This window comes from Lampris incognitus, chromosome 14 (assembly GCF_029633865.1).
Source record: "Lampris incognitus isolate fLamInc1 chromosome 14, fLamInc1.hap2, whole genome shotgun sequence".
NCBI classification, from domain to species: Eukaryota; Metazoa; Chordata; class Actinopteri; order Lampriformes; family Lampridae; genus Lampris; species Lampris incognitus.
Window position 1 is genome coordinate 36,972,706 of NC_079224.1, and position 27,732 is coordinate 37,000,437.

Consider the following 27,732-nt stretch of genomic DNA (forward strand, 5'->3'; position numbering starts at 1 on the left):
TGTCCCCTGGGGACAGCCATGACTCAGTAACCATAAAAAAGTCCAGATTATTACAAACAATAAAATCATTAATGATAAAGGACTTATTACCAAGAGATCTCACATTCAAGAGGCTGAAATTGTTTGGTGTCAAAGCAGAATTAAAACCAATGGGAGTACAGCAAATAGGACACCAACTGCAGATATTTGCTCCAGATATTCGATTGCTGTTGTTTCTACTATTAGACACGTCATGTGGATGAGAGGCACGGTGCCTAATAATAGTCTGTATGGGGAAAACTCCCGGTGAGAGGGTCAGTGACAGATCAGGCCAGCGGAGGGAGCCAGTGGGCGGAACAGAACCATCGGGGGCCACCACAGGCGGAAGCGGAGGCTCTGGGAGGGAAGCGTGGGATGTAAACAGTCAGTTATGTGTCATCCTCGATGATAACAAAGATGAGGTTGAGCCTGCTTACTGTGTTCTTTGGTCAAAGCCACCATTTATACTTTGCCACATGGATAATTGCAATCAGACGAAAACCAGGGCAAATTGCACTCCGCTGCAAAACTTTAGGGGCGTGTTTGCGCTGTAATATCATCCGCGCAATGTCTTTTATGAATGGGACCTTAAGACGGGGCAGATAGTGGTTGCAAGTGATGCACAATTCATGGTGCTATCAGTGGCCGCAACCCATTCTTTGTGAATTCGCCTGTCAGTACAGAGTGAGTCTTAGAAAAACGAGAGACATTCGCAGATAGGAACAGATGAAAGAGGAGGGGGATTTAACAGATAACTAGAATATGAATACTCGCAATTAAATTCTCTTTCAAATCAAACAGCCCAAGATATGGGTGGAAGTATTGTTCTTGCAACTGCATTTATAGCATTTTTTTTTTTACTTGAATGTGGCTCCACCATGTCATGTGATATGCTACCCAGAAATTCACATTATAGATACTACTACTGACTATCCCTGTAACAAAATAGCCACAAGTTCAAACACTGCCCATACACGGTCCAGCCATATACTAGAGGTTTTGACCTAGTCTTGTTCTATCAAATTTTGTGAGTTTTCATATAATACTTGACATTTAAAGCAGTAGTTGATTTATAAAAAAATTTCAAGGAAGTTGGTGAGGACAACTGCCCTGGTGGTGGGCAGAGGGGGGGGGGGGCTTAAAAAAAAAAACCACAACCATCTTTTAAACTGTGGCCATAGTTCTAATTATTCTTAACCAAGAAAGATTTTCTTACACAAAGTGTAAAAACTCAGAGCCCAGAAAAGAAAAACAGCTTGTCCTAAAGAGTTTTGTTACTAAGACTCCCTTTCTGCTGATATTATAACACAGAATAATTTTATTTCTAGTAATTTTATACTCCTACTTTTTGACTGTGTTAAGAACTCATTTTATAACAATATTCATCCATTATCCAAACCGCTTATCCTGCTGTCAGGGTGGCGGGGATGCTGGAGCCTATCCCAGCAGTCACTGGGCAGCAGGCGGGGAGACACCCTGGACAGGCTGCCAGGCCAATATCCACAGAAAATCACTATGGATAGGATTCAATATCGATAAGAAATTTCATTATGTACTTATGTTCCTTGATTATATCACATAGTGCCATTATCTCAAAGGGGGTGGAAAGGTGGGGTGGAAGTTTTACAAAGGATGGGTTTTGTTTTGAACTAGGGGAAAGCATCCCCTTGCACCCCCCCTCAAATTGACCTGATTTTAACCACTGAAGTTTGTCTACCATCTACTTTTTAATTCTTTATCGTGGGTTAACTCTAATGAAGACCCTCCTCAACACCAGTCTTATTAGGACTACCAAAGCGGCCCAGTCCTTTCACCTCCCTCTTGTCTCCTCTTTTTCTGGACTCAAACCACCATATCTCTTTCACCTCCTATGTTCTCCCCTTCACCCAAACTGCTTTTTACCTCTCTTATACGCCCAACTTCCCCCTTCAATTTCTCCCTCTCACTACTCTCTTTCCCTCCTCCCTACCTCTCCCTCCCCTCCTCCCCTGACCACCTCCTCTCCTGAGCGGTAGATAAGGAGGTCAAAGGGAATCGCCGCAACCATGTCGATGAGGAACCAGCCTTTGAAGTAGTGGACTGCGATACGAGCAGACTGGCTGACAACCTACGGAAAAGAAACAACAGATGAAAAACAAATATTAAACGGCGTCATAAAAACTGAATCAGAATTCAGCACAGAACGAGTGACCAGCTGTATTCAAAGTCCTGCTATATTTGCCTTTAAACAATTCTGTTTGAGATGCCATTAATTTAAAGTGCAGTCTGTTGAATTTTATAAGAATCCAGCCCACAGTGATTTCTCATGACTGAAACGATGAGTAATGCACAAAACCCACAACCTATTACGTCCCAGCATGTAGGTGGGGTTGGAGGAGGGACGGGGTTGTAGCATATGATTAATTTGCTGATGTGTAGAGCTATTAGGCATTTATGAAAACTGGAAATAAATGTTTTGGCTTTGCAATTGGGTATTGAACCAATTATTGAGTGAAGAGGTTATGTACCTATACAGCTCTAAAGTGCTGGCACCATTTCGGGCCCTCAGCCTACAAACTAGATCATTTATTTTTAACCCATGGTGAAACATGAAGGAGTTTTTGGATCCATCCATCCGTTATCCAAGCCGCTTATCCTGCTCTCAGGGTCGTGGGGATACTGGAGCCTATCCCAGCAGTCATTGGGCGGCAGGCAGGAAAACACTCTGGACAGGCCGCCAGTCCATCACAGGGTCCACACACACACACACACACACACACACACACACACACACACACACACACCTAGGGACAATTTAACACGGCCGATTCACCTGACCTACATGTCTTTGGACTGTGGGATGACAACTAGTAGTAAAGATGCATTTGTTGGATAAAACTGTCATTCGGAGAGCCCATTACCTCCCAAATAGCATCCTAAATACCGTCTTTTTGTGTGTATACTGTTCAATGCTATAACACTATACTGCTCAATCTATGTGATTATATCCAGACCCCTGAAAGATTTTGGAGGGGTTGGTAATATTTTTTCTTAGTCATTTGTAACAACCACAAAAAAATCCTTCACATTATTAACATAAGTCTGTGGGTTGTTAAGTGTTTTTTCTCTTACTTATGCAGCACCAAAAGGGACTACTATCCATTTCCCCCAAATTTTATTTAATCAATAGACTGCAATTACACAATGAATGCAACGCAAAGCAAAAATGCAATGTATTTAATCTATGTTGGCTTGTTGGCTTCCTATTAATCACCTTAACACTGGCATTTTCAGTAATGTTCAGCCAAATACAGTCACACCTGGGAACTTCCCGCTGGATTCATCTCACAGCTGGATTTTTCTAAGGAGGATGAGGACTAGAATACACTGCCAATCAACGAAACCATCAGCTGATCGATGACTCTGGTTCAAGAGTACCACACACACCATCAGTCATTCGATCAATCAACTGATCAGTCAGTCACCTCATCATTGGAGTTGACATAGGTAGTCCTGAAGTTGATAATGATGTCGACGATGAACATGATGTCAACAATAAAGTCCACAACATTCAGGGGGGAACAGGAATAACCACAAGTCTGCATGGCTGCTTCTTCCTGGTCACTGAGAAAGAGGGCAGAGGGATCAGTTAAGTTCTTAAACAAACATGATGTGACTGTTTTCAAGAAAGTGACACTTGCTTTCATAAAGTACAGTGGGCAGCACAAAGTAACTACCACAAAACTAAAAGAAATTGTAAAAATAATGATTAATTTGAAAAAACTAACATAGATATAAGTATACAATGAGGATAATTGATAATAATAGTGGTGAGAGTGGTGGTTCTAGAGTAAGTAGTGATACAAGTACGTATGTGTGTGTTGAGTGTGATTTTGTGTTCGTGTGTGTGTGTGTGTGTATTTTAGTTAAGTTTCCTTTATTGCTCCCCTTGGGGAAATTCAGTTACAGCAAATTAACCCATGCTAGCTGTGATCTGTGCAGCAAGGAGCAGTGGGCCGCCGCCTTCATGCTGCGCCCGGGGGACCAACCCCAGTTCTTCTCCCACTGCCTTGGTCAGGGGCACAAACAGGCGTATTAACCCTAACATGCATGCTTTTCCCCTCCCCCCAATTGTATCCAGCCAATTACCCCACTCTTCTGAGCTTTCACGGTCGCTGCTCCACCCCCTCTGCTGACCCCGGCAGGGCTGCAGACTACCACATGCCTCCTCTGATACATATGGAGTCGCAAGCCGCTTCTTTTCACCTGACAGTGAGGAGTTTCACCAGGGGGACGTAGCACATGGGAGGATTATGCTATTCCCCCATTTCCCCCTCCCCCCCCGAACAGGTGCCCTGACCAACCAGATAAGGCGCTTGTGCAGCGACCAGGACACACACCCACATTTGGCTTCCCACCCGCAGACGCGGCCAATTGTGTCTGTAGGGACACCCGACCAAATCGGAGGTAACACGGAGATTAGATCCAACGATCCCCATGTTGGTAGGCAATGGAATAGACCGCCATGCCACCCGGATGCCCCTAGAAAAAATATATTTGACCGATTTTCTTACCAATGAGGATTATATTGATGACACACTGCCCACATGTTTCTTTTTGATGGTGGGAGAAACCGGAGCACCCGGAAGAAACCCACGCAGACACGGGGAGAACATGCAAACTCCACACAGAGGACGACCCGGGATGACCGCCAAGGTTGGACAACCCGGGGGTTCGAACCCAGGACCTTCTTGCTGTGAGGCGACAGCGCTAACCACTGGGCCACCGTGCCGCCCAAATTAGTGCTATAATACATTTGTTGGAGTGTGTTTCTGTGAGTGTGTTTGTAGGCGTTTGTGTGCATGTGTGTGTGTGCGTGTGCGTGTGCGTGTGTGTGTGTGTGTGTGTGTGTGCTGTGTTCCAACCTGAGTAGAAATGTGGCGGAGTAGGGGGTGAATATTGCGGTATAAATGACTAAAAGCAGAATGACCCAGTCCCACACAGCTTTAAATGGACTGTAGTGGAGAATAGTCCACTTCTGGATCCTGGGAGTCTGAAGCTTGTACTCTGGCAGCACATCCGCACCCAGCGACAGGACCTACGAGCAGAGAGAGATCTCCTTACAGTTTGCTTTTTGTTTTGGCCTCGCGTTCTTGTTTGCTCTGCAGTGGCGGGCCAATGTGGAGAAGACAGAAGAAAAGGAAAAAACAGAAAGAAGCAAAATGAAAATGAAATAAAAAAAAGTCACAAAAAAATAAAGTCACAAAAATACCACAATCAAAAGACAACGAAGCAAATTAATTCTGTATTCTCTGTCTTTACTAAAATCTCTCTCTCACACACACATGCACACACACACTCACGGCTTGAATGATGAAGTGTACTCATTAAGACGGTGCCGGCCCTTTGCTCGCTAGATCCATTCCAGTGTTCCACTCAGTAACCCTGTTAATTAGGTAAACTGCAGCATGTCGAAGTGCGGGCGAGCGATCTCCAGGTAAAACAATATCACTCTGCTGAGGGTTTCATTTTCAGCCTCACTGGCATTCTAACGCAGGCACTTGACAGCGGGTAACACAAAGATATGCACGCTTGTTTGGCTCATGAGCCCTAATAACGCCAAGGATGACCACACAACACAAGGATTGCCTGGTCACGAGTCTCCGGTGCAATACGCACACGTAGGTACAGTATGCATGCACGCAAACACACAGTGACTGCAGAGCCGAGATAATGCTTGCAATCATTATCAGTAACGACTCACTGCAAGATGAAGATTGTTTTTTGTGTTTTTGAAAACATGTAAAAATCATGACATGAGCACATTTCATGTAGGAGGTTTAGTCAGTCATCTAATATCTAATGGTCGCATTGCATTGAAGTTAATGCAGTCACTGGCCCCTCAATCTATCATGCCGACGTTAAAAGGAAAAAAAACAGGTAATGATGCAATAATGAAACTAAAGGAAAACAAACAATAATAATAATAATAACAAATCAAACTTACATAGCACCTTCTAACACTCTAAGTCGCTTTACAATAAACGGGGTGAAACAAGACAACAGATTAACATAACACAGACATACAGGGGTGGATGGGAAGGGGGGGGGGCTACGAGAGGGAGAAGCGGCGGCCACACACAACACCAGCAGTACTCTCCCACTTAAACAGATACAAAAGGGCAAGAAAAACAAAAAACAACAACACTGCGGACGTCGATTTTTCTGTAGGGGTTTACTCCCGTAGCCTATTCCTCCCCTGAGGTATCCGCTCGGCAGTGGCGCTATTGAACCCGTAGCTGGGGGCTGGTTTGTGGGCATCAGGGAATATCCACACACCAGATAACATGACGGAAACATGGATGGAAAGGCACGATGTGAATCCAGTCCAGCCACAGGGTCACAATAAAACCCTGCAGTAACCTGGGATACTTGTCTTTATGCATGCTAAATAATCCAGGTGAGAAAATCACAGAAAGTTGAATCAGTTCATCCGGACACAACGTTTATTGAGAGAGAAACGTTTCATCACTCATCTAAGTGACCTCTTCAGTCTCCACTGACTGCAGGTATCCCACCCTTATAAACAATACAGTGGCATAACGACTGAAACCAACGACCAGTTTCATATGCAAACTGCTGTGAGCATTCACTACAGTTTCAATTACCATGTGTCAACTTTCTGTAACCTGTGATACTGTCACACCGTCAGTCAACAGCCAACTTTCCAGGAAACATACATTTTCATTCACTTGATATTCCCATTAAGGTCAGAATTCCTGCTTTTTCAGGTACAACGTATATAATGTCATGTATAGACCAGATGAAATGCTGAATAGTAGTATGTTTATTTCACCCGCTCAACCCAGTGTCCTACAGGATTTCCATAAAAGTGAGCCCAAATGATTTATCTTGAATGTGTACGGCTGAAATAAACAGCATTATCTGGCAGGAGGGCAATAGTTTTACCTTGCCGAATGCCATCAGCTACCTCATAAAAGGAAAACAATTATTTGAAGTGTCAAGGGGTATTTCTGTTCTCAGGGCTGATCCATGATACCACAGTGTTTCCTTATGCAGGGGAGCCACTTTCCCTTCTCAACGCCCACTAATCCTGTACTCACAACCTGGCAATCACACGGAAGAGTCCCCCTCAAGCCCCGCAGTAGTTACTTTACCAGAGGAATGGGTTCAACCAGTTTTCAACTATATTGCTGGGGGGGGGGTAGCTTCAGCATGACTTTCCAAACACGAACACACAAAAATCCATCCATGTGTCAGTAGATGGTTCAAATTGCTTTAACAAAGAGTTAATGTGTCAGCGGTTTGTGTTTTTATGTGTATGTGTGTGCATGTTTTGTGTATGTTTTGTGGCTAGTTGAGTGATGAGATCAATCCCAATTTTTTTTTTGTGGTGTTTAGGGGTTCAACGGTTGACCAAGTTATTGGTAAAATCCATGGCACTGTCCATGGTTCTGAAATAGCCTATCAGCAGCTGTGTAGCATAAACATCAGCAGGTCACTGTATAATGGTAAACCCATGGCACTGTCCACGGTTCTGAAATAGTTCACTTCATCGTAATCTACATTTCTCGCCATCGGCTTCGCGCCTGGGGTTCAAGCCCAAAAGGCTGAAACCCTATTGATATGTGCTGGTTTATTTTTCTTCAGAAGTATTTGTGCAAATTCTCACGAGACAGTAAATGGTAGAGACATGCGATTTTGCCCATTGATTAGAAGTTGTGTGAGAGTGCTGCCCATGAAATAAGACCCCAATCAACCTGACGGGGGCGCTATAACCCCTCCTTTTTCTCCCCAATTGTATCCACCCAATTACCCCACTCTTCTGGGTCTTCTGGTCACTGCTTCACCCCCTCTGCAGATCCGGGGAGGGCTGCAGACTACCACATGCCTCCTCCGATACATGTGGAGTCATCAGCAGCTTCTTTTCACCTGACAGTAAGGAGTTTCGCCAGGGGGACGTAGCACGTGGGAGGATCATGCTATTTCCATCAGAACAGGCACCCCAACCGACCAGAGGAGGCGCTAGTGCAGCGACCAGGACACATACCCACATCCGGCTTCCCATCCGCAGAAATGGCCAATTGTGACTGTAGAGACACCTGACCAAGCCGGAGGCAACACAGGGATTCGAACTGGGATCCCCGTGTTGGTAGGCAACGGAATAGACCGCTATGCTACCCTGACGCCCCAGGGGGCGCTATAGTTAAAGGTCAACTTTGAAAAGTCATAACTTCTACACCGTACGTTCAATTTACATGAAACTAGGTACAGACATCCATCTAGCCTCATTCTACAACTTTGCCTCAAGAACCACTGACGTCCACCTCACTGGATTTTCCACCATTTTTAATTTTTTGAAAAACACATTTTTAGCATCTCCTGGTAAACCGGTAGATCCAGTTGCTACCAACTTTTCTGTGGATCATTATTGAACCAAGTGTATCAAAAGGTCCATAAAGCTTGTTGATAGCTTTAGTTTTTGAAATGTTGACCAATGAACTTCAATAGGACGTGGCTCAGTATATAAATAGACCAAAGTCTACAACCGTTGGGCCAATCATCACAAAACTTGCAGGATTTGTCCACATAAGTGCCTGGAACATATCCGGAACGTTTCATTCAAATTGATCACTTGGGGGCGCTACAGATGCAAAAAAAGTCCATAGCGTAAGACAAGTCAGACTACAAATCAGAAATAGTTTGTCCAATCATTACAAATCCCTCAGGATATGTTTCATACCAATGTTGAGCCATGTGTACAAAACTATTTTGAAATCTCTCAATAGGGGGCGCCACCAGTTCCAAACCCATGCATGGGCCTGGCCTAAATTTGGCTATAAATCAATGACAGTTTGTCCAAACATCACCAAACTTTGTGGATATTTTTAATTAAGTGGTTGAAGCTTTCAGCTTGTAACGGTCTGTGTTGGCTTGAACCCCGGAATCGCTGCTTTATTTAAAATAAAACTTGTCTTTGCGAAACAGTTTCTCTCTCCCCTCTCCCTCTCTTGTTTTCCCCACTCCATCAATCTAACTTTCACTATCCAGCTCTGTCTCCTTGTAACTGTAATTGTTAATTACACGTTGGGTTCACTGAGCAGAAGAAAATAGGGTCATTAATCAGATCTTAACTAGTAACTTCTCAAATGCAAAACAGGTGCATTAAAATGCGCGCACACACACACACACACACACACACACACACACACACACACACACACACACACACACACACACACACACACACACACACACACACACAAGCTTGCAAGCATGCATACAGGTATCTACTACTACTACTACTTCTGGCTTCTCCTGATAGGGGGCGCCACAGTGAATCACCCGTTTCCGTTTCTTCCTGTCCTCTGCATCTTCCTCTGTCATGCCAACCACCTGCATGTCCTCTCTCACCACATCCATAAACCTCCTCCTTGGCCTTCCTCTTCTCCTCTTCCCTGGCAGCTCCATATTCAGCATCCTTCTCCCAATATACCCAGCATCTCTCCTCCACACATGTCCAAACCATCTCAGTCTAGGCTCTCTTGCTTTGTCTCCAAAGTTACACAATTTATCTGTAGAGATGTGGATAGACAATGAAAATATGTTGTCACTAAGATTCTGACTCTGTGTGTGTGTGTGTGTGTGTGTGTGTGTGTGTGTCTTCTCCTGGATCGCCACCTTGTTGTGGTGGAGAAGTTTGCATGTACTGTGTGGGGAGTGTGGGGAGGTGTATCAAGGGTGCCTGGCTGGGAGAGATTGGTCTGCGTCATCCAGTGGGCCCGGGACCACGGCCCCTGCCTGGAGCTGGGCCCGAGGAGGAGGTGCCGAGGGCGGTCTGACAGAATGCGGGAGCGGGGCGGGCTGGGCTGGCCTGTGCAGGCCGGTGGTTCCAGCATTCATCATGGCTGGCATTCGTTCCCTTGGACAGTGATTTTTTGTTTTGTTTTGATATATGTGTTGGTTTGGATATGTGTGTTCTTGTGGTTTTTGGATGTTTTTGTCTTTGTGTTGAACTGCCGTGGGCTGGGGGGAATGGCATTTTGTTTCATTTCATGTGTGCGGGTGCATGGGGTAAAATGACAAATGAAGTGTTCCTGATTCCTGATTTCTAATGATCCCAAGAATTATGCCGTCCTCAGCTTGGCTCTTGGTAGGGTCACCCAAGGTGGACAGGTCAAGGGGGAGGTTCCAGATGAAGTGTGATCCAACACAGACTTCAATGGCGGAAGATGTCTTCAGGTCACAATGCCAGTGAAGGTGGATGTAGGCTGCAACAGAAGGTTGTCCCCAATTGTCTTGGTTCTCCATGCCATTGGACTCTAGCCACCCCCTGCCAAGGACCGTGTGGTGGCTGCAGGCACGTCAGCCTCTCCATGTAAAAAGCTGTCACATGTAGGCGTCCTCCCGCAAGGATCAACCCATAAACATCCTGGGTCAAAGCCCTGTGGTGATCAGGAAGAGGTGACAGGGGCAAGACAGTAAAGTCTGGCAGCCCCTAGCCACAACCTGGCACACAGGCGGTGTGTGTATGATCAGTCGTTAAGCTCTGGGCCTTCTCGGCTGCTGCACTCATGACTGAGCAGCCCTATTTAGGATACACTCTGCTCACCCCAGTTGGGGAGAGGGCTAGAAAAGGTGCCCTAAACATAGTCTACCTCATACCTCCTGTCTGGACCACTGCATCCAGTAGGATCATCTCCATGCGGTCAAAAAAAAGAAACTCATATTTTGGAGCCTGGGGCATACGAATCCTCATGGACAATCAATCCAGAAAACAACCTGAATGGTGTACTGCCATCATCACCCAAGAGCTGAGAAGATTCCGGATTGATATTGCTGCACTCTCTGAAACCCGGTTGGCTGACCAAGGGCAGCTGAAAGAGGAGAAGGGTGGTTACACTGTTTTCTGGAAAGGAAAAGCAGCTGATGAGCCGAGGATCCACGATGTAGGCTTTGCCATCAAAAACAGCCTCATTTGCCACCTTGCCGAGCTTCCTCTGGGCATCAATGAACGCCTGATGACAATATGACTGGCGCTTGTAAATAACCAAAGCATCACTATCATCAGTGCATACACACCAACACTTGACTTACAAGATGAAGTAAAGAAGACCTTCTATGCCGACCTGACCAGTGTTCTCACCAAAGTCCCCAAGGAGGATAATCTAATCCTGTTTGGATATTTCAATGCCTGAGTGGGACGAAATTACAACTTGTGGAGAGGCATAATGGGCAAGGAAGAAGTTGGAAACACAAACTCCAATGGTATCCTGCTGTTAACAACATGCTCAGAACACAGCCTTATCAACACCAACACACACTTCTGCCAGAAGAACACATTTAAAACAACCTGGAGGAACCCTCATTCTAACATCTGGCACCTCATTGACTACATTATCGTCTGTCAAAGAGACTGATGTGAGGTACTTGACACCAGAGTGATGATCAGTACAGATGACTGCTGGACTGACCACCGCCTTACCCGCTCCACCCTGTCCATCCAACTTCACCAGAAAAGAAGGGTGCAGAACAAGTAGAGCTGTCCAAAGTGCAACCTCGAAAGACTTACTGATACCTCCTCTCGTCAACAGTTCCAGGCCATGCTCAGTACATCAATGCCCAAGCAGTATCCAGATGATATTGAAAGCCACTGGGATATGTTCAGGACTGCAATCACTGGCACCTGTAAAACCACTCTTGGACATAAGATGAAAAACAACCAGACTGGTTTGATGAGAATGACCTGAAAATCCAATGGTTAATCCAAAGGAATTGAATTGAGTGCAACTGGACTTGGTATATATCCATGAAGACGTTTCGCCTCTCATCCAAGAGGCTTCCTCAGTTCGTGCCTTTCTGACTGAGAGGCACGTCAGAAAGGCACGAACTGAGGAAGCCTCTTGGATGAGAGGCGAAACGTCTTCATGGATATATACCAAGTCCAGTTGCACTCGATTCAATTCCTTTGGATAACCATGACCTGGATGAATGAGAACATTCATAGACCAATGGTTAATCAACATCAGGAGGCAAGCCTTTACCATCTGGCAGAATGACATCAACTGCCAAAATAAATGAGCTGCCCATGCAAGAGCAAAGTCAGTCGTCCAAAGCCGGGTCAGAGAATTGAAGAACCAGTGGTGGACGAAGCAGTAAAAAACAGGGAGGCCTGGAGACTGGCTGTCCATGAGGGTGCTGGGCGCTACATCCATGACCTCCACTGTGCTGCTGAAAACAAGCGCAGACTCAGAAAGGAGTGAGTTACCAGGAAGGTCCAAACCACATCCTCAACCACTTCGTCACATCCTTGCCCACATTGACCCAAAATATGCGGCTCCAGGATCGGCCTTTACGCCCACCTGAAGCTCCACAAGGACCTAGAAGCAGGGCAGTCATACCCAACCCTGAGTAACCACCGATGATGAGGATGATGGTGTGTGTGTGTGTATGCGTAAGTCAGTAGAGGAAATATCAACAGAAAGTGATTGCTACACAGCAATCACACTCTTGTTGGTGCCCAAGTCTGATTACTCTCTGGAGTGCTCTCAATGTCATACTTTTTGATTACTTTTTTTAACCACTTTCTCTTCTTTAGTTTCTTTTTTCTTTCTCGTGGTCTGTCTCTCTATCTATCTGTCGCTCAGCATTTTTCATTTCTGTCTCTGCTTCTGAATTCAGCACATATTATGCCAATTGCTCCATGTCGTACTGCTACTGTCCAAGCGTAACTCCAGTTGTCTCAAATTACAGAGGTTGATTCAAACCAAGAAGAGTAAACATTTGTTCCTTGCTTCTCAAGATGACCAATTTGCCTGTAATTTGTCTGTAATTTGAATGAACTACTGTGTGTCATCATCAACGATAACCATTTCGCCAATATGTGCTTAATTCCTGGCCTTCGACTATAATCTTACCATTTCTTGCCTTGATCCCTTCGAACAACAAATTACCACTTTTTCAGTAACAGTTCTCTGAATGCAGACATTTAGACAGACTCGGTAATGAAACTGCATTATCGATTATGAGAATAGTAAAGAAAAATGTTGACACTACGTATACTAGGTAATAGGTACATTGGGGCAGCATGGCTCAGGGGGTAGAGTGGGTCGTCTAGTAATTGAAAGGTCGCTGGTTTGATCCCCGGCTCCTCCAAAGAGCATGCCGAAGTGTCCTTGAGCAAGACACTGAACCCCTAATTGCTCCTGATGAGCAGTTGGTGCCTTGTATGGCAGCCTCCGCCATCAGTGTATGGATGTGTGTGTGAAAGGGTGAATGTGAGGCATAGACTGTAAACTGCATTGAGTGGTCGGTAGGCTAGAAAAGTGCTACATAAATGCAGTCTATTTATCATTTACATCTGACTACTACTTTAGAAAAGACGAAAAATTGTCCTCCCTTTGACTTGTGAAGAACTCTCTGTTACCTTTGGTTAAGAGAAGCTGTTAACAGACGGTAACAGAGACAGAGCTCTTAGTGGTGCTTGAAGGTGTGTGCAGAGTGCTGGTGGTAAAGTAAAGAGGCATATAGGAGAAGTCATTATGAGTCTGGCTCAGCTGTTGTTTTTGAAGACAAGCTTATCAAGGTACTCCATCTTGTTTTAAGAGTTTTTATGGCTAATGAAATTTTCTCATCCTACTGGCAGGCAGTATTGCTTGTTTCATTAAAGTGCACTTTTGTCACGATTATTCAAGTCATCCATCCATCCATCCATCCATCCATCCATCCATCCATCCATCCATCCATCCATCCATCCATCAAGTCAAGTCAATTTTATTTGTATAGCCCAACATCACAAATTGGCCTCAGGGGGCTTTACAGCAGCAACACAACATCCTGTCCTTACACCCTTGCAATTTAGACCTTTTACAAGGAATTTTCAATAAACAGGGGAAGAAATCTTAAAACAAGTAACCTGATTTAAGATCATCTTTCTTTTTGAGAGTAAATGTCCTGAAACAAGTCCAATCACAATGAAACAAGTACTGTTTCTAGAAACACAGAATGATTTCTGCCAGCGGGGTAAGAACATTTCCTTAGCAATATCTCGAAATAAGCACATGAGACTTCAAACAAGATAAAATCACTTGATGTGTTCCGTCATTTTTTGCAGTGTGCGAGCAAACGTTGAGATTGGTGGTTTGAGATATTGAGCATGGAAACCCTGTGTCCTTCAGTGGCTGGATCCCATTTCCTTTAACCTCATCTCCCCAAGCTTTACATGCAAAGTCCTGAAGGTAACAACACTCCCTGTGGATGCAGAAGTTAGGCATTAGAGCAGGTGGAGTGTGATCGCAAGTTTGAATTACATGAATTATATATCTATGTGAGTGAACATGTCAAATATCTAAAGTATTTTCCACTTTTGAGGAAAAAAAAAACGAGGGAAGATAAAAGATTAAAAAATGATTAAAGAAGATTAGCAATGACAAGTTCACTTTGCAAGCTGTAATGTAATAATGATGTTAAGGTGGGAGCAGGAAGGGTACATAGGACCCTGTTGTGGAGCAATATACTGTGGCTTTCTGTTTTGACAACCATGAAAGGGTACACTTGTTTTTTTCATAATCTAAAACTTTATGCGCTGTTTCATTTCAGGTGATGCACTTTCAGTCACCACAGTAGTCAATATTGCCAATCTCCATTGCCTTTACTGTTGTTCCCATATACCACGGCCTTCATAAAAATGCTATCAGGATAGGACAAATATTCTCCATCACTCTGGACTCGCCTCTCTCTCTTCCTCTCGCTCTATGTCTTTCTCTCTCTCTCTCCCCCCTCCCGCCTCACTGTCATCTGTAACTCTGAGTGGTCAGCAGTTCAATCAGACTTGTCCTCTCACAGGACATGACTAATCACTCTCTGTGGGCAACAGAAGAAAAAAAAATCATTTCTGAGAGCCCTGGGCTTGATGGGAAAACCACTTAAATCAAACTCATTTTCTGAGGGCCAGGGTTCAGATGGCCGCAAGACTTAACTTTTCAACAACAGATAAATCACAAAACTAGTTTTGGTCAAGATTGTCCGGAAGGACCTTGCGGTCTTACGGCCGCTTGAAGATGGCTTAATTAAACCAAGATTTGTCAAACAGATCCTCTTTAAGCACTGCGGGTCTAACAGATAGCAAGGCCAGATCAATCAAATCCCACTAGTCTCTTAATGACCTTCTATCTGACGGCAAAGCAGCAAAGACCAAATAAATCAAACACAATTCTCTGATAGATAGTAATATCCTGAAATTACTTGGGGCCTAGAAGATTAATACCCTGGTCACACAAGATGACACAAGACGACGGTTCAGATTATGCCCAATAAGGGCAGCTCGGACTTAACGGTGGGTCTCGAGGAAGTTCCTGCCATGTTGTTGGATGAATGAGCACGCTATAGGTGGCAGGGCAAAGATGTGGAATTACAAACATCAAGACAAGTTATCCCACATAATCTGATAAAATATTTGTCTGCTCTCAAAACTGGAACATTAGCGGTGCACATTTTTGGTTTTTGGGTCTTATTTTTCGCATTTCACATGATTTAGTGGAATGCACTTCTTCAAGCTGTATTGCTTATGTAAATCAAGAGAAGAAAAAAGCAAAACTCTGCAAATCTTGGCTTTATAAGAGCTAAAGCATTTGACAGGAGCGTCCCAGTGGCCAAATAGGGGGGAAAACAGTCGAAATACACCAAAATGTTTTGGACTTAGCTGAGATTGTTTTGAGATATTAGAATGTATTAAAATGGGGATTAAAAAAACTTTACAAAAAAAATATCCAAATAATTATTGATTAGTCAATATTTCCTTGAAAATGGAAATGGATGATCCGCTGTGGCGACCCCTAACGGGAGCAGCCGAAAGTAGTAGTCAATATTTCCTTGCATGGGTTAATGCTACAGTTGTTAAACAAACATCATGGCCCCCATTTAACTGCACAAAAATTTCTGTAAAGGGTTTTTCAATTTGCTGCTGAATGAGAGAGTGATATTTATGCACAGTACAGTAAATCTAAAGCAGTTCACATATCTGAACTGTCAGCACAATATTGCTGATATAGCAAAACATTAGATTCATCACTTAGAGCTGACATACCCCAAGAGACTAAGAATGTAGGACATGTCCTTTAAGATGTGTACATACTGTATGTGTGCAGTATCACACACTGCGCACACACACACACAAACACACACACACACACACACACACACACAACAGCTCAGCGAAAAGCACCACTAACAGTGTAATTAATCAGCGGATGTGTTAATGCCTCTGGGCCCCGCCATAGAAGCCCCCTGCCAGGGGTGGGTACTATGCATCACTAACACTCAAGGCCAACACTAAAGGACGGTCAAGGGTCTGACTGAAATAGATGAATGGACGGATGACTGATGGATAGAGAGGTGAACGTAAGGAGCGAGGAGGCGGGTCACGTGGAGCGGTGTGGCGATTGGGTGAATTCATCAAGGAACAGATTATGGGGGAGTGGAACGAGGGGTTAAATGGATAAATAAACTGGGGGGAAGAATGTGGTATAGAGATGAGGAGAGAAAAATATCACATCAGCCATCTTATATCCAGTTCTTGAAGTCCCCATTTGGATGCATGCGTGTATGTATTGTTTTTAAATGTTCATGGTAAGAAGGAACGATCCCAAATGTTCTGCACTAATGTTAATAATCAACAGAGACCTGAACACACCTTTCGCAACCTGAAAATAATTTATTCAAGCTTACCTAACAGCGAGTCTCCACAACCAAATGCTCAGTCAATTAAAGTCAGAGACAAAAAGGTGAAATTCAACAAGTATGCATTTGACCTCTTCTCACTGTGGAAGAAATGGCGGCAACAACTTACGACCTCGACCTCTATCTAACTGTATCTGATCAGATGAAGACCCAATGCATACACTGTACTTTACACCTGGGTAATCTTGTCACAGGTACAGTGGCATTACTGCTTCTCTAATATTTTTTTTTGACCCCCCCCCTCTTTTCTCCCCAATTGCATCCAGCCAATCACCCCACTCTTCTGAGCCGCCCCGGTTGCTGCTCCACCCCCTCTGCCGATCCGGGGAGGGCTGCAGACTACCACAGGCCTCCTCCGATACATGTGGAGTTGCCAGCTGCTTCTTTTCACCTGACAGTGAGGAGTTTCACCAGGGGGATGTAGCGCGTGGGAGGATCATGCTATTCCCCCCAGTCCCCCCCCCCCCCCAACAGGCGTCCCGACCGACCAGAGGAGGCGCTAGTGCAGTGACCAGGACACATACGCACATCCGGCTTCCCACCCGCAGACACGGCCAATTGTGTCTGTAGGGACGCCCGACCAAGCCGGAGAAAACGCGGGGATTCGAACCGGGATCCCCGTGTTGGTAGGCAACAGAAGACTGCTACACTACCTGGATGCCCCCTTGATTTGTATTTGATGTCAACGGCAACGCAATACAACACACACACACACACGTGCAAACACACTTATGGCTGCCAATCCACGTGTGCACGGCCCCACGGTACTCACCTCCTGAGCGACTATTGAAGAAATACGAACGGCTCTATTCACGCGGGTGTTCCTGTGCTCACCGGCCATTCCAGAGGGCCCGTCCTGAGACAGGCTGCCGTCCCGCACGCTCACCGACGACATGGTCGAAGACTTCGCTCTATCTCGCCGTCTATCCCAAATATTTGCCTTTTCCGTCGTCGTCTTCTTCTTGTCTCTGTGTTATGAATCCCACAGACGAGCTAGATTTACATCTTCTCTTTGCTCACTCCATTTTGAACTTTGCCCTCAGCTCTATTTTTTTTCCACCTTTCTCTCAATGTGGTTTTGAGTTTGTTCACCTCCTATATTTTCTATGTCAGAGTCTCCTTGTTAGTCCAGACATTTTTAGATTTCTTCTCTTTTTTTGCCCCTCTTTCCCTTCTTCTCTTAATGATACCGTCACCCGGCGGTCTGTCAGTCAATCCGCCCACCGCGTCTAGTGTGTGGAAGTGTCGCCGAGATCATGAAGGAGGTAATTTTCCTCGTCGTCTCTGCCGCCTGTCCTTGCTGGAGCTGAGCTGGGGTCAGTCCACTCTTAATTTAACACAATTCAAGTCAACTCCGAGCAGACACTGAAATCAGTTTGATAAATTAGGACCTTTCATGCCATGTTCGGTGGCTAGATCAGACACTGTATGGCAACCTTCTCCTGATATTTTTATTTCAGAAGAAGCTGAACAAATTGAATCAAAAAGGGAATGAACTCACACCTTTACTTGAAACATGTAAATAAAATTATACCATATTATTGTTGATAACTGAACTATATGACTTGTATTAGAAGTAGAATTAGTAGTCAATTATGTCTCCTTGCACCATCATTTCTTCACTTTCATGATCAAAATTTGCTTAAAATGAATATGCAATTCCACATTTTGCTGTTTGTGTACACATGTACTTTGTGCAATGACAATAATGTTGAACTGAACTAAGGAGTGCTCACAAATTTCCCCTGCGGCAGAAGATAAACCGCAGACGCCAAATTAAGTAGCAGACCTACATGTCAGTTTGGGGCCCTTCCATACATTTAAGTTTCTTCCACTTCTCAAACATTCAGAAGGAGAAAATCCCCCAAAGCTTTCATCCTCACTGTTCTCTCGAGGCGTTTAACAGCAACGCCGCCTGCAGCCCGCCGGGTCGCTTCATAGCGGCAAGCTATGAAATGTTCACTCATCCAGTTCTTCAGTATGTCCACAATGAATCGCTCCAAGAGTCCTTTCAAAGGGGAAATCATTAGGTACCAAAGGAGTCCCGTGATGCAAATAAAGTCGAAAACAAGTCCGGTGGAGAGTACTTGATGAGCAAAGTAGATCCAAAAGTGTTCAAGAGGCTCAAATTTGGTTCCCTGACAGCTCAGACAAGCTGTCTCTGGTAGTTTCACACCAGTTTCTGCTTGAACAGGAGAGCTCTTTAGGTACTCTCAGCTCTCTCTCTCTCTCTCTCTCTCTCTCTCTCTCTCTCTCTCTCTCTCTCTCTCTCTCTCTCTCTCTCTCTCTCTCTCTCTCTCTCTCGCTCTGTCTGTCTGTCTCTCTCTCTCTCTCTCTCTCTCTCTCTCTCTCTCTCTCTCTCTCTCTCTCTGTCTCTCTCTCTCAGGGATCAGCGTGTCAATTATGTAATCTCCACAGACAGAGGAATATCTCTCTCTTCTTTTCTCCCCTCTTCTTTCTCTATCTCTGTCTGTCTGTGGACTCTGGGCTACTTTTAATAGCGCTGCCTTCCCCTGCACAGTCCCACACACTGTACCATACTGCCTCTCTCTGTCACTCTACCCTCTCTCTCTCTACTCACTCTATTCTCTCTCTCTACTCACTCTATTCTCTCTCTCTACTCTCATTCTGCCCGTTTCCCTACTCACTCCATCCATCCCAACTCTTTCACTGCTCCCCCTTGATGCCTCGGTCACCCTTATCCTCTTCCTTTGTCCCTTCTCTCCACCTCTCTCTCACCCACTGTCCTCCTCTTTCCTCCACTTCTCCTCGCCCCCTCTTTCAGCCTCCCTCTCTGTCCACACTTTCTCTCCCAGCCTCCGCCTCCTTTCAGTGGTGCTCAGCCAGTCAGAATCAGCCATAATTGCAACACCCCCCACCACCACCCCTTTATTTCTCATCCCTTCTCCTCTCATCCCTCGTTCTTTTCCTTTGGGTCTGGCTGACGGACTTGATTGATTTCCCTTTCCTTAAATAAATGTAGACACACCTACGCAAAATGCCTTCTCTTTTTCCGCTTCCCTCATTGCTTCTATCTCACTTTCTTTCTTCCTTCCACCTTTCTCTCCCCTCTTCCCTTTTTCCTGCTCTCCTTCTTTTTGCTCCCAATCAATGTCTGTCATTTCTGTTTCTCTCCTGGTTTCTATCTCTTCTATCACTTTATGTCTCTGTATAGCTCTCTTTTAATTGTATCTATATGTGTGGCTTCCTAAATGGATGACTATGTAGATGAGTGAGTGTGTGTATAAAATATTGATGATGATGATGATAAAAAAAATAAAGCTTTAAAAATATATTTGGGTTTTCTTTTAATACGTGTCCTCCTTAATGTGTATAAATGGATGTTTTTAAATGAAGTAGGGTGCATTTTACTCAGATTTTGGGTCTAATAAAGTAAATTCAATTTTTCTCTTCTCTCTCGCTCTCTCTCTCTCCACTGAGCTTCAGTCTATCTTTTACATAGAGTGCTACTGTAATGGCCAAAAAATGTGATTAAATGGTTTAATTAGAGACAAGCAGAGTGAGGAGCACATCATAATAGTCAAGTCACTGAACTGGATCCCGGCATCTCATTTACTGCTAATATGCACCTACACCTGATAAACGGTTCAATAAACGGACCTGGAAAAACTCTTTTACGGGCAGGTGACCAATAAATTTCCATTCATACTGCCATAAGCATGCTCAAATTGTCCTTTGTCCAAGGTTTAACCCACACCGACTCCAGTGATGCTGCTCAGTGGCTCTGTGTGGAAGACTGTGGCTGAAGAGAAAGTAGATTAGATTGTACTGATTTGATTAAATAAAATGTTGATGATCCATTCCCGTTTGGAGAAACTGGATTGTGGTAGTATTAAGATAAAGAAAAGAGAATAAAAGATTAAAACAAAAATTAGACCTGCAGCAGAATTGGATTTTTGTGTTTTGCTTGCTGTGCACGTTATATGCAAATTTGTTTAGACATGTGCATGTTGCAGCTCAATACATCCAACCCGATGCAAGTATTGCCCCGGCATTTCATGAGACTACAGCAAACCAGTCTTTGATCATTATGATGCTGGTAGACCCGGTCGTATTGTAAATAATGTATGTGTGTGTGTGTGTGTGGAGGCGTAAGCATGTATTTAACAAGAGATCATCCATTATTTGCTCTCTCATGCAGGGAAGACATACTGAGAGAGCAAGAGAGAGAGAGAGAGAGAGAGAGAGAGAGAGAGAGAGAGAGAGAGAGAGAGAGAGAGAGAGAGAGAGAGAGCGAGACAGACAGACAGACAGACAGACAGAGAGAGAGAGGGCAAGAGACAGAGACAGACAGACAAAGACAGACACAGAAAGAGAGACAGACAGACAGCGAGACAGAGAGCAAGAGACAGAGAGAGAGAGAGAGACAGACAGAGAGAGACCGAGAGCAAGAGAGAGACAGACAGACAGACAGAGACAGAGAGAGAGCGAGAGACAGAGACAGACAGAGAGAGACAGAGACAGACAGACAGACAGACAGACAGACAAAGACCGAGAGAGAGAGACAGACAGACAGAGAGAGAGCGAGAGACAGACAAAGACAGAGCGAGAGAGACAGACAGACAGATACAGACAGACAGAGGTAGTCAGGACCTTGTGAAGACTAGAGATACTTGACCATTCCGTTTGCTGGGGTAAAAGACCAGCTTGTTCTCCTTGCCTCTTCATAAGAGATGTTCAGGAGCCCATTCCTCCATCTACACATATGAGTCATTCTGATGAAGGGTTTGCATACCCAGACATGTAAAGTCTCACCAGCGATGCATGTGTACAGCGGGCCTTTCTAGAACAGAAAGACTCTCCTTCCATATGGCCTATTTTAACAGGGTCACATGAATGAGAATGGCAGCGGGAATCACTGAACAACTAGCAGGTGTTGTGTTTGAAACATATAAACAAGCTAGAAGCATTTCTGCACAACCTAACCCAAGAGAAACTTATCTTAATGAACTGGCAAACAATCATCTTCATCTAAATTTTTCCCAGACAGCCCGTTACGTATTTCCAATATATTAATTTGATTCTTGATGCTCTTGGCACTTTAATCTCTTACTTGCATGGCCTTTTTCTTAATTTGTCACAGTTCACTGATTGCAAAAAAGCCTCAAACCTGCAAGTGTTTCATAATTTGTTGTTGCTGGCAGCCATACCAACATGTGCCCTGGCTCTGCCAAATGACGGAAGCTAAGCAGGTGTGGGCTTGGCTAGTGCCTGGATGGGAGACCTCCCGGTAAAACCGAGTTGGTGTCAGAAGTGTATTGGTGGGGCAGTCTTCCCTCTGGTTCTAATAAAAACAACAAATATCAAAAGCCAATGCCCCAATGCAGTGACGGGGGACACCGTACTGTAGGAGATGCCATCCTTCGGATGAGACGTTAAACCGAGATCCTGACTCACTGTGGTCATTGAAGATCCCATGCACTTATCCCAAAGAGTAGGGGGGTCCCCCAGTGTCCTGGCAAAATTCCCAACCTGGCTCTCTTCATCTGACCACCTAATCAGTCCCCCATGTAATTAGCTCAATGATTCCTCCCTCTCCACCTCAAGCTGATGTGTGATGAGCATTCTGGCGCAAAATGACTGCGTGCATCACCCAGGTGGTGCAACACATTGGTGGTGGTTGAAGTGAGTTACCCCCTTCAATGTGAAACACTTTGGGTGTCTACAAAAGCGCTATATAAATATAATTATTATTATTATTATTACTATTATAATAGAAAAAAAACGTTAAAAGGATGAAAATGACAGTAATAATAATGATACTACTACAGAACATGTTTCCATAACTAGGAAAGTGCAGCTACTATGACTAATACTAATGATAACATTGTTAATACTGCTAGTAAAAATAAAACTCCAAGTATCAGAGCACTGCAGCACCATTTAAAATCACAACCAGTAAAATGTACTGATCCCGATTCAAAACGGCCATATTGCATTGCAGAGAATATCGTCACCTTCTTACAATAATGGCCTAAGTCATATTTTCAAGTTTTTCAAAAAACAGAATAAACTGACAAATTTTGTTTCAGTTTCAGTTTATTCTGTTTTTTGAAAAACTTGAAAATATGACTTAGGCCATTATTTTAAGAAGGTGACGATATATAACCTTGCGTGTCCTTTTTGTGGTACCTAGTAAAATTAAAAGCAGTGTTTTTGCATTTTTGCATATTTTTTTTTTGCTAGACTTGACACAAAGAGATGTGAAAATTAAAGCATCTGATTTCTGCAGCTCTAGTGTGAGTGTCACACAATTCATGTTCTCTGCTTTTCATGGCGCTATGCCGGCTATGTAAGAGGAGGACACATGGACACGAATACACACACATACACCGACACATCACGGACACAAATACACACACATACACTGACATATCTGCCGGGTCAGACTTGTTGTGTTTTGCCACTGGAATACGCTGTGCTGTCAGAAAAGTAAAATCATACCCCTGCTGATGTGTACACAAACACATCTGCAAAGACATCAATCAGACAAACTACAACGACACAGCACCCCGGTGGACGAGGTCAGATTGGAAAGACACTCGGGACACTGGCTGGGCCTGGAGTGTTGGGTATTCGTGGTTTGTCCTGCCTCACTATAACTACACTGCAGATACAGTCTGTTTGCCTCCTATAAAAGATGTATACATGACAATGTAATAACAGCAAACTCTCCAAGGTCGGCATGCAGCTAAGGTATAATATGGGGAGAAAAGGACCGCTGGTGTTTCCACTGTATTTTGAATCCACGTTTGATTTAGCGTACAGTTCCAATGCATAATCCAGCTGACACATTCACAGACCAAACCTCTGACTGAAGCATGACAACTTCCCGTCAAAACACTGTCCCCCCCCCCCCCCCGCCACGCCGCAGGCTACATGTTGTTGTCTTTTTTATATTAAAAGACTTTATTCCTCCTAGAAATGTAGTCTGACCTTCTGATGGTTTTATTTTTAGGTAATCCCAAAAAAAGAAAAAGAAAAAAGCATCATTCTTTAGGCTATCCAAATGTACCCGAAATATATTCAGCAAACGTTCAGAGCAGAAAGAACCACATACCCAAACTGAATAATAGATAAATATTCAAGGCGCCCGGGTGGCATGGCGGTCTGTTCCGTTGCCTATCAACATGGGGATCGCCGGTTCGAATCCCCGTGTTACCTCCGGCTTGGTCGGGCATCCCTACAGACACAATTGGCCGTGTCTGCAGGTCGGAAGCCAGTTGTGGGTATGTGTCCTGGTCGCTGCACTAGCGCCTCCTCTGGTCGGTCGGGGCACCTATTCAGGGGGGAAGGGGAACTGGGGGGGGGGTAGCGTGATCCTCCCATGTGCTACATCCCCCTGGCGAAACTCCTCACTGTCAGGTGAAAAGAAGCAGCTGGCGACTCCACATGTTTCGGAGGAGGCGTGTGGTAGTCTGCAGCCCTCCCCGGATCGGCAGAGGGGGTGGAGCAGCGACCGGGACGGCTCAGAAGAGTGGGGTAATTGTGCGGATACAATTGGGGGAAAAAAAGGGAGGAAAAAAAAAAGATAAATATTCAAAACTGTAACAGCTCAATTCACTCTGCTGGCTATCTGTGTGGCGTTTCCAATGAAATGACTACTGTGTGTGCGCATGTGTGCATGTGTGTACGTTGGGTCTGTTGGTGTGTCCATTACATACAGTAGCTCTGGACAACTTGTTGAGATCTCTAGGCTTGCTGTTGTGTGGATTAATGTGGCTCACATCTGATGTACCAGATGGACAAAGTGAAGGATGACGGAGATGATGAGATGATCCTTCACTCCCACCGTGTTTGGTGAAGCTTAACCGCCTGAGCTTGAGGTGTGTTTGCTTGTTTAAGTCCAGTTCATTTGGGCTAGTGTGATTTTAATGTCAGTCGAAATCTGGTGCTGACCAAACGACCCCACCAACGCCGCCTGAAAAGGTGACGCATTGGAACAAAATACAAGATTCGAGAATGCTTCGACCTTTTTAAAGGACTTTAATCTCTTCATCCATATTTTGCACGTTGACAACCTAGTCCCTGCTGAGCCACAGACATGTTCAAACACCTGCCAAGGACACAAGCAGGACTCATGGTTAATGGTGACTGTATCATACAGCTTTGATGAATTTCTCAATTTTAATGAATGAGATATAATGCCAACCCCATGAAATATGGTACCCCAAAATCTCTAGAAGTTACCACAAACTGAAACCATTAGGGAGAAAAGGTGAACAAGTCTCATCTAGCTGCACCGACTACCCACACTAACTACTGACTCTGCCTGGCCATTATTATGGCAAATGACACCAAAGAGGCATATTTACTGCACACATCTTGTCCTCATCAGTACAAACATCTTGGGGTTTGAACGTAGTTTATAGTTTGTCTTATATCACTTGATCCATTCAATCCAGATCAATCAAGCCTTCAAATAAAAGCCATAAAATAAAATGACTCAAACCTTTCAGCAGAAATTGGCTGGTGAAAAGCTAAGAAAGAAGCCCAGTTTAACATGTGATTGACAATGACAGTAAGGGGGAGCGACTCGGCTGGTGTAAATTAACAGGTATTTTTGGATGTGTTCCAGTGCAGAGCCCGAAGCCTCCATATGTGCCTTACTAATTATGGCCAACAATAGACTGGCCAATCAACAATAGCACACAATCTGTTCTCTCTCTCTCTCTCTCTCTCTCTCTCTCTCTCTCTCTCTCTCTCTCTCTCTCTCTCTCTCTCTCTCTCTCTCTCTCTCTCTCTCTCTCTCTCTCTCTCTCTCTCTCTCTCTCTCTCTCTCTCTCTCTCTCTCTCTCTCTCTCTCTCTCACACACACACACACACACACACACACACACACAGAGTCAAACTTCCGTCTCTGTGAGGACCCTTCTTTGCCTACAGTCGTTCCCTAGCCCAAGCCCTAACCATTACCCCAACACCTTAACCTAATCCTAATCTTAAATCTAACCCTAAATCCAAACCCTGAGCCTAAAAAAGGCCATTAAGGAAGTCAGAACTGGCCAAAATGTCCTCACTTTGATGGCTAAAACCTCATATTGACCCTCACAAAGATACAAGTACAAGACCTCGCCCTCACACACACACACACACACACACACACACACACACACACACACACACACACACACACACACACACACACCCATGCATACGTACACACACTTAGCTGGGAACAGAGTGTAAAGCAGTCACCTGTGCCGTTTCCACAATAACACCATTATCTCTGACCTTGTCCCCTCTCTGTTGGTGTGTGAGAGACAGCGAGACGAGAGGGAGATAACCCATAACAAAGCTGGTGGATCTAACCATTAAAATTAAGGTAAAACCAAAACATGTAGATTGGAAACCCCTTCAGTGTTTCTTTCTTTATGCTTCAAATGAGTGCAAAAATGATGAAATGTGTAGAGAGCATGAAGAGGACAACGTAGCAGCGGGGGTCCTACGAATGAGCCAATGCAACAGACAGCATTCTGACTTTGCTGGGCCGCCTTGGAAGCCTTATTCTCCCACTTTCTAAGTGGATCTAATCACTGGATTTACTGGATTAGCAATCTGCTAAATCAAATCCGTGCACCATTAATCCCTTCATTAATCTGGCGCATTGCTCAGACAAGGATGCTCTTAGATGACATTCAGAGTGTGTTCAAGAAGACACAAGCGATAAGGAAGGAGAAGACGACAAAAATAAAAGCAACAAAGAAGAAGTCAGGGATGATGGCAATGAAGTAAAATGGAGTTGACTGAAGCCTAAAAACTGTTGTCCCTACTAAACAACAAATACATAGCATATCCTATTTCTATCAAAGTGATATTTTAGATAATCATTACATTTATAAAGCGCTTTTCTAGACACCCAAAATGCTTCATATTGAATAAATTGTACACATGAATAAAGTATCACACATGGTTATTTTTCTATATATTAATATATTTATAGTTTAAATATATTAAAATATATAGTTTAGATATAAATATATGTATTTATATCTAAAATGTAAATGTAACCCACTGCTGAGTTTGCTGCGAGCACATGGCATGACTTCAGATCTGCTAGGACACCCGGACCACCCTGTGATATCGTCCTCATACACCACTGTAGAATATTACAACTACTACTACTACTACTTTCGGCTGCTCCCATTAGGGGTTGCCACAGTGACCTGTTTCCATCTCTTCCTGTCCTCTGCATCTTCCTCTGTCACACCAGCCACCTGCATGTCCTCCCTCACCACATCCATAAACCTCCTCTTTGGCCTTCCTCTTTTCCTCTTGCCTGGCAGCTCCATATTCAGCATCCTTCTCCCAGTATACTCAGCATCTCTCCTCCACACATGTCCAAACCATCTCAATCTTGCCTCTTTTGCTTTGTCTCTAAACTGTCCAACCTGACCCATCCCTCTAATATAATCGTTCCTAATCCTGTCCTTCTTCATCGCTCCCAACGAAAATCTTAGCATCTTCAACTCTGCCACCTCCAGCTCCACCGCCTGTCTTTTCATCAGTGCCACTGTCTCCAAACCATATAACATAGCTGGTCTCACTACCATCTTGTAAACCTTCCCTTAACTCTTGCTGGTACCCTTCTGTCGCAAATCACGCCTGACACTCTTCTCCACCCACTCCACCCTGCCTGCACTCTCTTCTTCACCTCTCTTCCACACTCCCTGTTACTTCTGAACAGTTGACCCCAAGTATTTAAACTCATATGCCTTCATTGTCTCTACTCCTTGCATCCTCACCATTCTGCTGTCCTCCCTCTTGTTCACACATGTATGTATTCCGTCTTGCTCCTACTGACTTTCATTCCTCTTCTCTCCAGTGCATACCTCCACCTCTCCAGGCTCTCCTCACCCTGCACCCTACTCTCGCTACAGATCACAATGTCATCCGCGAACATCATAGTCCACCGAGACTCCTGCCTGATCTCGTCCGTCAACCTGTCCATCACCA

The 27,732-nt window shown here is 44.4% G+C and overlaps 1 protein-coding gene across 1 annotated transcript in view; it reads right to left on the minus strand.

Annotated features, from left to right (window-relative positions):
• LOC130124425 (potassium voltage-gated channel subfamily H member 6-like) overlaps window positions 1-27,732 on the minus strand; it is a 93,272-nt gene that overhangs the window by 11,779 nt on the left and 53,761 nt on the right. The window contains exons 8-10 of the mRNA XM_056293883.1: window positions 4,923-5,095; window positions 3,483-3,621; window positions 1,988-2,125 (exon numbers count right to left, since the gene is read on the minus strand). Of these exons, the coding sequence (XP_056149858.1) occupies window positions 1,988-2,125; window positions 3,483-3,621; window positions 4,923-5,095 (450 nt within the window). The remainder of the gene's footprint in view (window positions 1-1,987; window positions 2,126-3,482; window positions 3,622-4,922; window positions 5,096-27,732) is intronic.